Source organism: Stegodyphus dumicola, chromosome 1 (genome assembly GCF_044657685.1).
Source record: "Stegodyphus dumicola isolate Sdum_Otavi_A_Nest chromosome 1, ASM4465768v1".
In the NCBI taxonomy this organism is placed as follows: domain Eukaryota; kingdom Metazoa; phylum Arthropoda; class Arachnida; order Araneae; family Eresidae; genus Stegodyphus; species Stegodyphus dumicola.
This window is the reverse complement of record NC_140768.1, coordinates 184,644,010-184,658,893: the sequence shown is the minus strand read 5'-3', so window position 1 is coordinate 184,658,893 and position 14,884 is coordinate 184,644,010. Positions and strand designations below refer to the sequence as shown.

The following is a 14,884-nucleotide window of genomic DNA, read 5'->3' as shown; positions in this document are numbered from 1 at the left end:
AATTCCTTAGTGGCATTATTTTGATTAGTGTTCTTTAGAATTTTTCCATAAAGATAGTAAACATGCCACGCTGGTTTGTGAATAGTTTGTTTTCATCATTTCATCATACTGATCAAAATCATATGATAAATTTAATAGAAATACTACAGTTAGTGGCTAAACTAATACTAACTACACTACTTGTATACTAAATGATGATAGAGAGATTGATTTAACCGTTATTAAAAGCACTACACATTTTTATACCTGAGAACTTCGCATATTATTTGCTACGTTTCAAGTATTCGCTACGTTACAGGTATATAATGCATACCTTCAAGTTTTTATTCACAAAAATGAATAACATTTTTGATTTATATTATATGTTATTTGTTCAGAAGTTCATTACGTCTTGAGGGTCGAGAGGCTGATACTTCATAGACACTTCCAAATCGGCATAATCGCTGAGGTTGTCATCAAGGCTAGGTTGTCATCAAGGCTATATGTCCTATAAAAGGACATATTTCCACAAGCGACAAGCGACGGAGGACGTGGACACAGTCCCTTTACCATAATGGTTAATCAGTACAGCACCACGTCCACCATTATCTAGAGCGGCCTAGAGGAAGAACTGTAAAATATAGTACAAAGGACTTAAGACTTTTCTAGTTTACAGTGCAGATGACATTGCTGTGCATAATGCGCCACAGGTGTCCACAGATACCCGAAGGTAACACTATAAGTAGATCAGAATCAAAATTAGAGAGCAACTGCACTAGCCGGCCTACTTTTACTGAGCCAAGCGCGCGAAGAAGCAAAATTTCTGAATGACGGTTTAGTTGCGTTATTTGATAAAAGAATTCTAATGTTGCTTTATGAGCGAATATTAAAGATCAAATGATTATGATACAACTACATGTCAAACAAGTACTGATTTAGAAGTCAAACAACAAAGTCCAGCGTTATATTTTCAAATTTTCACAGGACTAGTTTCGATGGTTTTACCGAACTATCAGCCTCAGCTGCAAAAGCGCAAATGAACGAGATAAGATAAGACAGAACGGACAAGAGTCAAGCTACTGGCGCCATCTGTTGATGAAACTAGAACTAAATCATAATTTCTTTAAAGGCTGAAGGCAAAGATGGATTGGAATTAGGGTCGTTAACTAGAACAGAAAGATTTTTTTTAATGTGAAATGTGTCTAGAAAATCCAGTTCACCAATGGAAGAAGTTTTTTGATTAATTTTATCTGCAGAAAAATTGAAAGGGTGATTTTCGGACCAGCAATGCTGGGCAACACTAATTTAGAAGTCAAAACAACAAATATCAGCGTTATATATTCAAACTTTCACAGGATTCTTACAGAAGTCTTCTGTTGCCCAGCATTCTTAATGACCCTAATTCCAATCCATCTTTGCCTTCAGCCTTTGAAATTATGTTTTAGTTCTGTTTCATCAACAGATGGTGCCAGTAGCTAGACTAGCAGCACCCACAGTAGCTTGCCCGCTCTTTCTTATCTTGTCTCATCTAATTACTATATCTTATCTCGGTCATTTGTGCTTTTGCAGCTGAGGATGATGGTTTGGTAAAACCATCGAAACTAGTCCTGTGAAAATTTGAAAATATAACGCTGATTTTTGTTGTTTGACTTCTAAATTAGTACCAAATGATTAGTTAATTATTCGAACGAATAATCACTGATGCAATGCTGGTTTTGATATTATTCTACATTAGAAAGTAATGTAACTGCTAGAAGTGCATTGGTTTTCTCTACATAATTCTAAACTTTTAACTCTAAATAGTAATTACTTTTATTAATAAATAATTCGCAGTGATTGGGTTTTGACAATTTATTTATTATTACATTTATAACTGCTCCCTTTTATTCTTTTATTTATTTATTATTTAAATTTTGCTTGCTTGCTTTAAACATCACCATCATTGTCTTTATTAAATTGTTCTGAAACTTACTTTTAAGCTTTAAAATGCAATAAAAATTAAAGCTTTTTAGTTTAACTTTTACAGAAGGTGGATCAATGAATGCCTTTGTTAGCCCAAAAGGGTTATTAGTCTCGAAACGTGATTTTACATGGAATAAATGCGCCGTTTCACTTTTCATTCGCTGTTGCCATTGGGCAAAATTTAAGATATTTATCTTTCAAATTGAATTTTTCTTTTATGGATTACCAAATCAAGTTATTTGAAAGTAATACATGCAGTTCTTAAGAATGTTCGTTTTTAAATTCTGAATCGCTTGGTTTAAATAACAAAAAGGCATTTAATTCATCATCTATCTCATTAAAATATTCAGTACTTTCACAGAATGACATTATATATATATTTTTTGTTTATTTCCTAATTTCTAAAACTTTAATGAATTTTGGATTAACAGGCACAACGACTTGAAAGCAAGCTGTGGTAACACTGTTCGAAATAAAACACTTTTATCTCCAACGGTCGATGCTATGTACCGGAAATTTAAACATGTGCTGTTTTTGAATATTTTGCGATTCTGCTGTTGTGTGATTGCTGTATTTGCTGTTGTGTATATGAATTTTATGTGACGCAAATGCGAAGAACGTGACATTTAATAAACAAAGGTGACACACAAAACATTATAATAATAAAAAGGCCAAAAAAATTGTAATCTTACTAAGAAAACGGAGTCTTGATATGATAAACTGGGAACAGACAAAAAATTAAAAAAAAAAAAAAAAAATTTTTCCCAACACTTCACTGTACCGAGGAAACATGTGCATGCTGCTTTCAGAATTTTTGTGATTTTGCTGTCGAATGGTACATGGCGTAGTTGCGAAAAAAAGGATGCTTATTAATAATGCTACAAAAAGATGCTTTTTTTTTTGGTCTAAAAAAACACAAAAAAAAAAAAAAATGAGTTATCAGAAATGAATGCAACAGCAAACTGCGATTTCAGTGAAAGCATAAAAAACCTTAACAAATCCTTTTGGACGACCGTTAAAATCTGAAACTTTCAGATTTGTTTAAAAATCATTTCAGCTTGAAGCGAAAAATTGCGAAAATCGGCTAGTAATAAATAAATAAATTAATTAAACATATCCTTACAAATATAGCTTTGTACGTTAAACTCGGTTAGTAATAAATAAATTAAACATATCCTTACAAATATAGCTTTGTACGTTAAACTCGGCTTTGTTAAAAATTGTTAGAATTCTCTTTTTTGATTGCAATTTACTAGTATCTAAAGCAAGGAGTACGGGTGTTAGACTTTCTGATTTCCGGAGAATCAAAGATAATTTAAATAGCATTTGCAGGGTACACAAAATCTTTCTTTTATTCTTGGAAGGCTTTCAAAGAAGATGACAAAAGTTCAAATATTTACATAAACCCCGGAAGTTTCTTTATTATACGAATAGGGTAGAATCGTCTGCATATTTCTTATCCGATGCAGCATAATATATATTTCTTTTTGCACTATTTCTTATGCTCTAATTAATTTCTGTCTATCATTTTAATTTAATTATTAACACAGTGGATGCTAGTTATGCGAGCACGTGCGGATTGAGAAAAGTTCGTAAACTTAAATATTAGCAAAATGAAAGTGTCATTGAAAAAGCTTTATGGAAACAACAAATAGTTTATGAAGCATGTAGTTTTAAAATTAGAGACTTGTAAAAATGTAAGTCCACTGCATTGTTAGTAACAAGTTTTGATTGATAATATATGCCAATAACAAATGGCTAAAAGTCAAAAATTTTAGCGTTAATTTTGGATGAATATTTTATATAAAAGCCCAGGTCAGATTTAAAATAATTACAACCGAAAGAATTTAAAAAAAAAAAAAAAAAAAACATAATTTTTAATTCAAGTTTCTCACTGTCTAAGAGTGTTTACAAACGCATAATGATGTAAACTGTTTTCCTTTATTTTGCTCAATAGGCGTTAATTAGAATCATTGAACCATTCCTCTTGAGTAAAATAATTGTCTCTTGAATGAAGACTAAGAACTGCATCTGTCTCTCGAAATGACTGCATGTTCTAATTTAACACCTAACGTAGGCTGAATTCTTCTAATCATCAAAATTTGTTTTTCTCATTTTCATCTGTTAATAAGTGGAAAAGAATGTGAAATGTATGTTATAGTTCTGATTAATTTATTACATAATATTTAAAGTAATGTTAGGAAAAATTTGTTGCTTTCCAGATAAATTCTTGAAATGAATCCAGCACCAAACTTAAAATGAAGCAGCATTTTCCTCTCATGAAAATGTACGTGCTCGTGAATGTATTTTACAGGTCTGGAGTTGTTCGATTAGTTTAGTTTTTACTTCATTGTCTAGAATAGCAGATATCAGCTTTCTGAAATATTTTTTTTTAATCTGTACTTAGGCGAAAATGGTGACTAAGCAATTACCTATTTGTTTTATTACGAATTGCAGGTACAGGTTCGTTACACAAACTATACGTTACACAAACACGTGTGAGCAAGCATTGGTAACTCCCACCAGTTCCTTTAAGTTCTAGGAAAACGGGGACTTTTAAAGTAAAATAATACGATCTTCAGAAAGAAAACCCGCGGGAGTTTTATGGCAGTTAGGGTAAAATGATCAACGAGAGCCGGTGAGGGACAATTTTGGCAGTTTAAAAAAAGTTTGAAACATAATTCGTATTATTTCAATCAATCAACACTTTTAACTGGGTTTCACTCGCTCACATTTTACACTGAAACCACTCAACAACTCACTTTATAGTTCTAAACGACTTCGGTGCGGTGAAGTTGCTAGCTTTAGAGAATATGATTACCGATGACTTTTAATACTCGTGCTGATTTACGCTGAAATACTGTCCACTTTTAGAGACAATCATCACGATAGCTTTCACTCCCGTAATATATGCTGTTGTGACTTATCTTACTTGTGTGACAGTAACTTCAGTCCACAATTTTTATCGTGGCAAGAAGCGCCAAATAGCGCCTAGCGTTAACACTGGTCTTTGTAATTTCATAGATAAGTGACATTACGACTTTGCTCATCTCCGTCCCACCTTTAACAGAGAATTCCCAGGGGACGGTTCCACGAATCTCCCACCCCTACCACCAAACAACACGAGATGACCTTGGATTCGCCACGCCTTTGGCAGTTAGCAACGCTAACCGTTATACCGATCAGGACAGCTATACCTACACTGTATTGCTGTAATTATTTCTAATCAGTGGAGTTGAATTATTTATAATTTAGATTTGAAAGAAACATGATCACTCTGATCTCGCTCTATTTCTCCCAATTTCATTTTTAAACATTTTAGACTTAATTTTAATTTTACTACGCTTAAATAAAGAACACGCATGTCGGATATTTAAAATCCAGATAATTGTAGTTCTGGTAAAATATGGAGCCACAGATTTACTTTAAACATATAAACTGAGATGCCATTGTTGCAGACTGACGCAATTTAGTTGCATTCAAGACTGAAAATATAAATGAAAATTTATATAGTAGTTCTTTGAAATGTGAAAATCTCAAAATCATACATTAAAAAAATAGTCACCTCTCATGCATATTGCATGTTAACTTACCCTAGAATACAATGTTCATTTACTCTACGATGTTAAAATAGAAATAAATGTCATTATGTACTACGAGCTTCTAATCTATTTCAGTGCTTACCTGGCACACCAGGTACTCCCATCATTCCTTTAACTCCAGGTGGTCCTTGTGGGCCTGGATATCCAGGTAACCCTCTTTCACCTTTAGGAGCTGGAGGACCAGGGTACACTAAACCAGGTTTACCAGGCGGTCCTTTTCTACCAGGAAATCCTGGAGTTCCTCTTAGTCCTGGCAATCCTTTAGCACCTACAAGAAATATATTTAGACTCTATAAAGATGCTGATGAAACTATTAGCTTTTTTTTATTTCTTTCTAATACAGATTTTTTTTATTTGTTTGTAATAGTTTTTGTTTTTTTAATAATAAATAATAATATATAATTTTTAAAAAGTAGCTATTACTTTATTACATTCGTTTATAAGTAATAAAGTAATAGCTACCTTTTTAAAATTATGTCTCTTTCTCTTTTTTAAAAAATTTAAACCTCTACCGTCTTTTATCCGAGGAGTTTCACTATTAGTATATAACGCTTAGCACAAAGGCTCCCGCCAAAAGTTTAAGGCTGAAAATGGCAAAATTCTGTCGCTATGCTTAATGTACAAAAATATTTAAAAACTGTACATTTGAAGTGTTAAATAATTCTCCCTGGGTGATTAAAAGTTTAGTTATGTTATTTATTCAAGTGTAGTATGGTGTGGCCCCAACTTGTCAGCAACTGTGGTAGTGACTGCTACGAAATGTAAATTTACACAAACACGTGAGAAGGGTTTAAAGCCCTTTTTATTCCACTTTAAAAATAACAGCTGTGTTCACTTAACGCTCACAAACTACGCCGACCCGGCGGTTTAACTGAAACAGAAATGTGAAACTAAAAAAGAATGACTAGATGAATAAATAACTAGATCACTATCCACGAGGAGGCTCTGAAATCTTAACTAACCTAACCGCGTTCTAAAATACAGCTGAGATTCAGCGAGCTTACTGATTAAGCAGTTGAAGGATTCAGCAAAAACTGCCGAGATGGGCACACAGGCCGAAACGGGCGATTCTTAAATTTCTACCTAGCAACCTTCACGTTCGCGATTCAAAAAGCAGACCTACAATCTCGTTTTCCTTCTATTTAAACTCAACTTACTTCTGCGAAATTTAAATATACTGCGCGCTCTACTAAAATTTACATACTCTAGCATTGGCAATTCTAGGGGAAAGTAAAGGCTTGACAGGAAAGATAGCTTAAAATAAATGTTAGTTAAAATAAATATAAACCCTACACAAGTATGAATTTATCCTGTCTGCTACCACAAGCCTGAAAAAAACCTTAAAATTTCGTTCTGTGGTAACCAGACTTTTGTTTAGACAATCGTTCTATTTACAGTTCTCTTTTTTCTGACTATGCAGGCGAAAAAGTATCTTCTTTTTAAAAACTGCAACGAACATTATTTGTTATTCGGATACAAATTTAATGTCGTTTGGAAACGCTAATAAGCATCCATCGTCTTCTTAGCTGTCGTATTTCCTGCATTTGCGTGGAGTACGCATGCGCGGTGGAGTTTTTTTAGGTATATCGAAGCAAGAAATAGGAAAATCAGCAATGCCTTTAAACTCCGGACCTCCATAATCCTAGACGAATGTGCTAGGAAAGGAGAAAGTTACTTACATTTTCTATTATTTTTAAAAGGCGACTGGGGAGGAGATGATCCACTTACCAAATATAGGTGGCGAAGAATTATTGTTGGAATATTATGTTAGTTCAGTCCGCACTTGTACAGTCGTTTAAAAAATGTGCAGGAATTGTGAGAAATCAGCTGCGCCTCCACATTCGACTTTCCGACTGCCCTCTGGACATGTTTCCAATTCCACTACGAAGCCCGCGGTAAGGAAGAAGAAATTCCTTACAAAGCTTCAGCCATTCACAAACAGTGAAATATGATGGCAATGGATGGTAAAAGCTTACAATTGGGTGCCTTTGGTTTCTTAGCGATTCTTTTTTGACGACAAGATCGGCGCCAGGAAGGCGATATTTCAAGATGGCCGCTACACAAAACCAAAATAAGAAGTCAAAGAATTGCACAAACTCTGTGTCCATCTATTTATTTTCAAAAAAAAAAAAAAAAAAAAATTGCACAGACTAGGCATTGCGCACTGCCTTAACTTTGTCCATGTACATATGAATCTATTTTCATTGAAAAAAAATCAGGAAGCTAAAACAAACTTAAAACTATCATGGTAACCAGAAATGAGATTTCATCGCCTAAATTTATCGCTAATCGAAGGGGCACCCTATTCTACACTAGAGCTATACGGATAAAGTTATCTAAAATTTTAGTGGTGTATTAATTATGTCAAATTAAATTAAAATGCTACCTGGTATTCCCTCATCTCCAGGCTCTCCTTTCTGGCCAAACTTAGCTGGCTCTCCTTTTTGCCCTGGAAAACCTGGCGATGCAGTTTCTCCTCTTTCTCCTGGAAGCCCAGGCATTCCTGGAAATCCTGGAAAACCACGATTACCTACTTCTCCTATAATTCCTGAAATGAAAAACTATACATTTTTTATCATTTTCATCACTGATAAGAAAGTGTACATAATATTAATGTTTACACGAAATATAATTTATGTTTACATGGTCATTATGCATTAACAATCTAATTTTACTTTTAAGAGAAGATTTATAAAATGAAAATTCTAATTTAATAGAAAATTTAATTAATTTTAATTTAAAATATCACATGAAAGATTTAAAAATACTTATGATTCTGATTTACTGACATTTTTAGCGTCGCTGTTACACGCGTAAACGTTACGTGCTTTAAAATACATTTAAACTGTCATTGCTTGTCATGATTTCACTTACTACATTAAAAAAAAAAAAATTATTTTTGTAATTATTAATATATATGCCTAATTATCCGACTACTGGAAGATATTTCCTAAAGCTAAGGCATGTCTGTATAGATATTTAGATCATTAAAATAGAAAGAGTCAATACCTGAATGTGCTACAAACCATTAATTTTGACTTTCAGTGATATGTACGAGAAATTACAACATTTTCAATCAAGTTTTATTTAGAAATTACATTATTTTCAATCAAGTTTTGTATGTTCTGAAATATACCTTTCAGTCCAGGTAATCCTCTTTTTCCCGGCACACCTGGAAATCCTACTGGGCCCGGATATCCTTGCTGTCCAGTTTCTCCTTTCTTTCCTACAAAGATTAATGACATATCTTTTCTATATATCTGTTCGTAAATTTTTCAAAACCTGAAAATAGGTATTATTATTAACATTTCCTCGAATCATCGTTTCGATAAAATGGTGTTTGGAATAAACAGATGTTATTTAAGATCTTTCTTTTATCTTCAGGTTTGTTAAAGTGCATTATTCACATCAACATACGTTAATCACTTAGAAAGACATTTTATCTGGGCCTCTTAGAAACAATTAGCAATAAATGCTATTTTACACTTTAAGTGTTGTAAAAAATAAATGTTTAATAATCTATAAAAAATCAATTGCAATATTTCAAATTTGTGCAAATTACCTTTATCACTCGAAATAAATTCTAATGGCTGTTATGAAATTTTGTTTTATACGTCACGGAAATTAACAAAAAATTTTATGTTAGAAATATTCGTTGATTCACTAGATTAAACAAAAATCTGTAGAGAACTTTAAAATTTAAGGACAATAATTATTTTATAGCAACTTCTAAATAAAATCCATTAAAAATTCACTGAATTCCTTTTGATAGGCATTTAAGATCAGTTGAATGCTCATAACATCAATGAGAGAATAATATATCGAAGGAAGGCTATTGATTTTACTATAAAAGCTCATAATAATAAGAAATTTAGATATTTCACTTAAAATTCAAACCTGGAACTCCATCAAGTCCATCTTTCCCTTGCCTTCCAGGGGATCCGGGAAAGCCTTGCAAGCCTGGACGGCCTCTATTTCCAGGTAAACCAGACTGTCCTCGCTCGCCTTTCAATCCTGGAGGTCCGGGAAGTCCTGCTACTCCTCTGTCTCCTTTATCTCCTCTGGAGCCTGTAAGCCCAGTAAATATCTAAGTTAGTAATTTTTAAACTTTATGAACTCAGGGTGCCCTTTAGAATAGAATTCTTTTCTCGTGGAACCCCTACCAACTTCGAAAAAGTAAATGTAGTAAAGTATTAAAAGCTATAATAATTTTCCATGCCCTTTACGTGGAACATATTACCCTCAAATTAAAATCAATATCCAGGCTGCACATAAAATCAAAAGTGATATTCTCATATCATACTAATACACGTAACGAAGGATATACGTAAAATGAAAGTGAGATTCTAATTTCATATTGATATACCGTAATAAAGTGTACTAAAAAGCTGGATAATTTCAGATATTCATTTAAGTTCATTTATCAATAAGCTGTTATCAAATGTTAGTGATTAATGTTAAATTAAGTTAATGATTTTAAGAAATTATCAGAAAATTCAATTAATGAATTAATTCATTTTCATTAACTTGCAAAATTTGAGCTCGGAATCGAATTGTCAGCATTCAACTTCCATAATCACTTCGCCATTGGTTGGTTCGAGGTTATCTTAAAGTTTTTCAAAAGAGGAAGCGATTTTCATAGCTTTTTGTTTTATTTACTAATTTTTGGCTTTGCAAATTTTAGTTTTAATGGACGTAGAGTTTTTTTAAAAAAATTCAACAAAAAATAACAAACCAAAAAATATTACCTGGTAATCCGGGTTCTCCTGGAAAACCAGTTTCACCTTTCGTTCCAGGACCAGAATCGCCTGGTTCGCCTTTCGGTCCGTCTAGACCATACCCTCCTGGTATTCCTGGTAAACCTGCATTGTATTGAAAACAATATTCTGTCAGTTATATAAATTCATCAATTAATAATTAGTACTAAAAGACAAGCTTACGGTTTCTAAAAAACATAAAACTAAAAAACATTATACTATAGCCAGCAAAAGCAAAGTTACATTAAAAAAAAGATCATAACTGCAACACTATTTCATGTGTTACATCCAGAACATATAAATAAGCCTTTTTTCGCTGCAAAAAATTATCTGATCCAAACCTAGGTACTAATTCTGATTAGAGCTTCCAGACTGGCAGTTTTCAAGCTGAACTGCAGAAATATATAAATTATTTTATTGTTTCTGAAGACAAAATTTTTATTGTTACGAATTTGGGTATTTCAGTATCAGTATCAGTATCAATCTTGCCTTTTAGACAAGAAGAAAGATGATGAGGACTTTGGCGAACGCCGTTTCCTCCAATTCGTGAGGGTTAATATTGAAATTAACCACAAACGTTTTTACAAATTTTTATTAAACATATACAAACATCCATGCCTTCTCCGGGATTCGAACCCGGACCCTTCGGCACGGTAGTCAGCAACGCTAACCACTATACCGGTTAATTTGGTATTTAAAAAGCTAATGTTAGTTCAATTATAAAATAAATGGTTTTATTTCCCGTGCAGTGCAGCGCGTGACGAATATTAAAAGAAGAAAGCTAAGCCGAAAAATTAAAAATACAAGAGCACGTGCATTTAACATTAAATAAATAAATATATCTTTTTGATTTCGAGAAAGTACCAGAAAATTCTCGCACGCGATTTAAAAATCTTATAAAAGGAGGAAAACCTCTCAGTTTGTTATCTCACAAAATTTGACAAGTTTCGCCTAGTTGGCGCGGCGTAAATCGCCTTAATTAAAAGCTTAAGTACCAACGCCTTAGGGCAATTTACCAACAGAGACGGTTAAAGTAGCGGTTGGCTACTAATTGCCGCCTAGCCATTGACTCGATTTCGATTTCAGTTTGTTGTTGTTTAGAAAACTGCTCTTGTTGATTGTAGCGAATTCGCGGATTAGCTTTCTTTAGCTGTTTTGAATTACGTTCTATTGGACATTTGAGTAGTTAAAAGATAACTACTGTGAGATATTGTAATACTGCATGATAATTTGAGAAAATTTAAGCATTTTTGTTGTGATAATAATAAATTTTTTGCTCATTTTTCATCGGACTTGTGCATTCATTTCATAACGAACCCGTACGCACGCAACAATTTTTGGTCTCAGAAGTGGGATTTGAATGCCAATGACAAGAGGGATGGAAGAACAATTGAGACAGCTTATTACTGCTTTTGCTGCGTTCCAAGAAAAGATGAAAGCTGGCCAAACATCTTTTAAAGAAGAAATTAAAGAGAAAATGGATGCTGGTCAAAAATCCGTTAAGGAAGAGATGAAATTGGGCCAAGAATCCGTTAGGGAAGAGATGAACGCCATTCAAGCTGGTCAATTAACTTTTAAAGACGAAATAAAAGCCGTACAAGTAAAGATTGAAGAAAGTGAATACGAAATGAAAAGAGAAATTGCCTGCATAATAGAAACCAAACGAAAACAAACGCCATACGTATTTGTTTGGAACATCAAATACGATGCTATGGAAGGCAGAATAGATGTGGTTGAAAATAAAGTTGGGCAAATTATAGAAAAAATTTCTTCCGTAAAAGAAGAAATAGAAGAAAGAGTTTCTTGTGTAAAAGAGCATATATATAGAAGAGCAAGTTTCTGCCGCCGAGCAAAAAGTTAATGATAGAGTTTCAGCCTTTGCGAAAGAAGTCGATACTTTAAAGAAATTCGCAGCGACGGCAGGGAGCAATTCGGATGGTTTTAAATTTTTACCAATGTTTGCTCATCCCTCTCTGAAGCTATCGATGGGAAGACCTCTTGGCAGGTGTATAAGACACAATTTTCTATCGTGGCGGATGCGAATGGATGGGATTCCCAAGCTAAGGCCTGTCATCTCGCCGCTTCTTTAAGAGCCGACGCAGCGGATATCCTTCAGACTCTTCCGAAAACAAAAGGTTAGATTTCGAAGCTCTGTCCGGCGCCTTGGAGCTTCGCTTTGGCGAGAAATGTTTAAAAGACTACAGCAGGCTTCAATTAAAATCCTGTCAACAAAAGCCCACCGAATCACTCCAGGAACTCGCCACAGATGTTGAAAGGCTGTCCCACCTCGCCTTTACGGAGTGCCCGAGAGAAACGAGGGAAATCCTGTCCCTGCAGTACTTTATCGATGGCATCCGGGATCCCGAAATACAGAAGGCTCTACGAATGGCGGATGTTAAAGATTTGAAAAGCGCTTTAGTGTACGACATGAAATTCGAGGCAGCCCAGCAAGCAACTAGTAGAGATCGCTACCCAGCCAGAGCTGTGCGAGTCCACGAGCCAGTGGATCAACTGATGGCTCGTTTAGATTATTTATCCAGACAAGTCGACGCTTTGATACGGAGTAGCAGTGAGAACAAAGTGGCTCGAAGGTGTTGGAGATGTGGTTCTGAAAGTCACCTACGACGGCATTGCAGAACACCCCAGGGCACGGATAATAAAATGGATGATTTGACAAGACCAGTGAATGCCTTGAGACGGAATATTGGTGAGAAGAAACCAACCCTAAAGTGATGGAATTGCGGTGTTGAAGGCCACATACGAAGGAACTGCAGAACACCCAAAAGCACGGAAAGTAAGAGAGGCGGGTTAAATAGACAATTAAATGCCATGGGACAGAAAAGGATTGACAAGAAACCAAAGTGCTGGAACTATGGAACTGAAGGCCACGTACGAAAGAATTGCAGAACACCCCAGGGTACGGAAATTGAGACCATTTCTCAGCAAGGACGCAGGAAACAAATTAATGGCCACATCAAGGAGCGGAGGTTCCCAGATAATGTAAAACCTTGTTTTAAAGCACTCAAGATTTCTAGAGTGAGTGGCAACAGTAACGGACTGTCCATCAATGGAAATATCGATGGAATTCCTTGCAATATGATCACTGACACAGGAGCTAATGTTACCATCATTAGGGAAAATGTAGCTGAACAGTTTAAAGATAAAATTATTTGGACGCCATCTTGTGCTACCCTTCAGACTGCGTCTGGTGATAAGATCGACATAGCTGGGAAATTAAACGTGAACATCATGTTTGGAAGTGCCGCCTACCATCACACGGCTTATGTGGCGGATATTAATATTACAGATCCATGCATACTCGGATTGGACTTTCTAAGGAAATATAATTTTTCCTTAGACTTCAAAAACAATAAGCTGTTCTCAGCATCTGAAGACATGACGATCCATCTTCAAAAGGAATCATTGCCTGGAAACGCTGACGTCTCATGTGAAAGACCCTATTCAAAAAGCTGCCGAAATCCTACTATGGTCGGAGAGAAACATCAGACTACCGGGTATTCACCATCACAGATGCTCTCCGGTCGAGAACTTCGTCTGCCCTGTGACCGCCTGTTTGATCGCCATACGGATGCGCCTTCATCGCCTGAGGAACACATCCAAGATGTCCAGGCCCGTTTTGAAGTGATGCCCCGTTTCGCACGAAAGCGAGTGAACTTGGCGACGGAGAAAGTGAAGACCTGATACGACACAAGAGCTACTGAACATCAATTCCACGAAGGAGACAAAGTGTGGTTGTGGAATCCGACTCGACGGAAAGGACTTTGTCCCAAATTACAGTCACCTTCGGATGGTCCATATACAGTCCTGGAGAGACTGAATGACGTCATGATCCGTAAGTCTTCGAACTCTAAACCTAAAGTCGTTCATTACGACATGTTAGCTCACTACAATGGCCATAGTACGTAATGTAAATAATTGTAAATAGTATCAGACCATGGTCCTTTATGTTTTTAAATGTGTATTTGATTTGATTTGCATTTAGTATTTGATTTGTATTTGATAGCATTTGATTTGTTTTATTTATTGCATTTATTGTTCATGCTGTTTATTATTGTAATGTAATGCTTATTAACGCATTTATGCCACAGTTGAAAGTTTAGCTTCCTGTCCAGGGATTTTACTGCCCGGGACGTGCAGTCCTTGGGAAGGGGGCAGTGTTACGAATTTGGTATTTAAAAAGCTAATGTTAGTTCAATTATAAATTAAATGGTTTTATTTCCCGCGCAGTGCAGCGTGTGACGAATATTAAAAGAAGAAAGCTAAGCCAAAAAATTGAAAATACAAGAGCACGTGCATTTAATATTAAATAAATAAATATGTCTTTTTGATTTCGAGAAAGTACCAGAAAATTCTCGCACTCGATTTAAAAATCTTATAAAAGGAGGAAAACCTCTCAGTTTGTTGTTGTTGCTTAGTTTGTTGTTTAGAAAACTGCTCTTGTTCATTGTAGCGAATTCGCGGATTAGCTTTCTTTAGCTGTTTTGAATTACGTTCTATTGGAGATTTGAGTAGTTAAAAGATAACTACTGTGAGATATTGTAATACTGCATGATAATTTGAGAA

General features: G+C 34.9%; 1 protein-coding gene across 2 annotated transcripts in view; it reads right to left on the bottom strand.

Annotated features, from left to right (window-relative positions):
* The window catches only part of LOC118181964 (uncharacterized), a 270,816-nt gene that overhangs the window by 59,378 nt on the left and 196,554 nt on the right, over window positions 1-14,884 (bottom strand). For both annotated transcript variants that reach the window (XM_085823611.1, XM_085823604.1), the window contains exons 25-29: window positions 10,292-10,405; window positions 9,441-9,611; window positions 8,680-8,769; window positions 7,930-8,091; window positions 5,626-5,811 (exon numbers count right to left, since the gene is read on the bottom strand). In XM_085823611.1, the coding sequence (XP_085679737.1) occupies window positions 5,626-5,811; window positions 7,930-8,091; window positions 8,680-8,769; window positions 9,441-9,611; window positions 10,292-10,405 (723 nt within the window). The remainder of the gene's footprint in view (window positions 1-5,625; window positions 5,812-7,929; window positions 8,092-8,679; window positions 8,770-9,440; window positions 9,612-10,291; window positions 10,406-14,884) is intronic.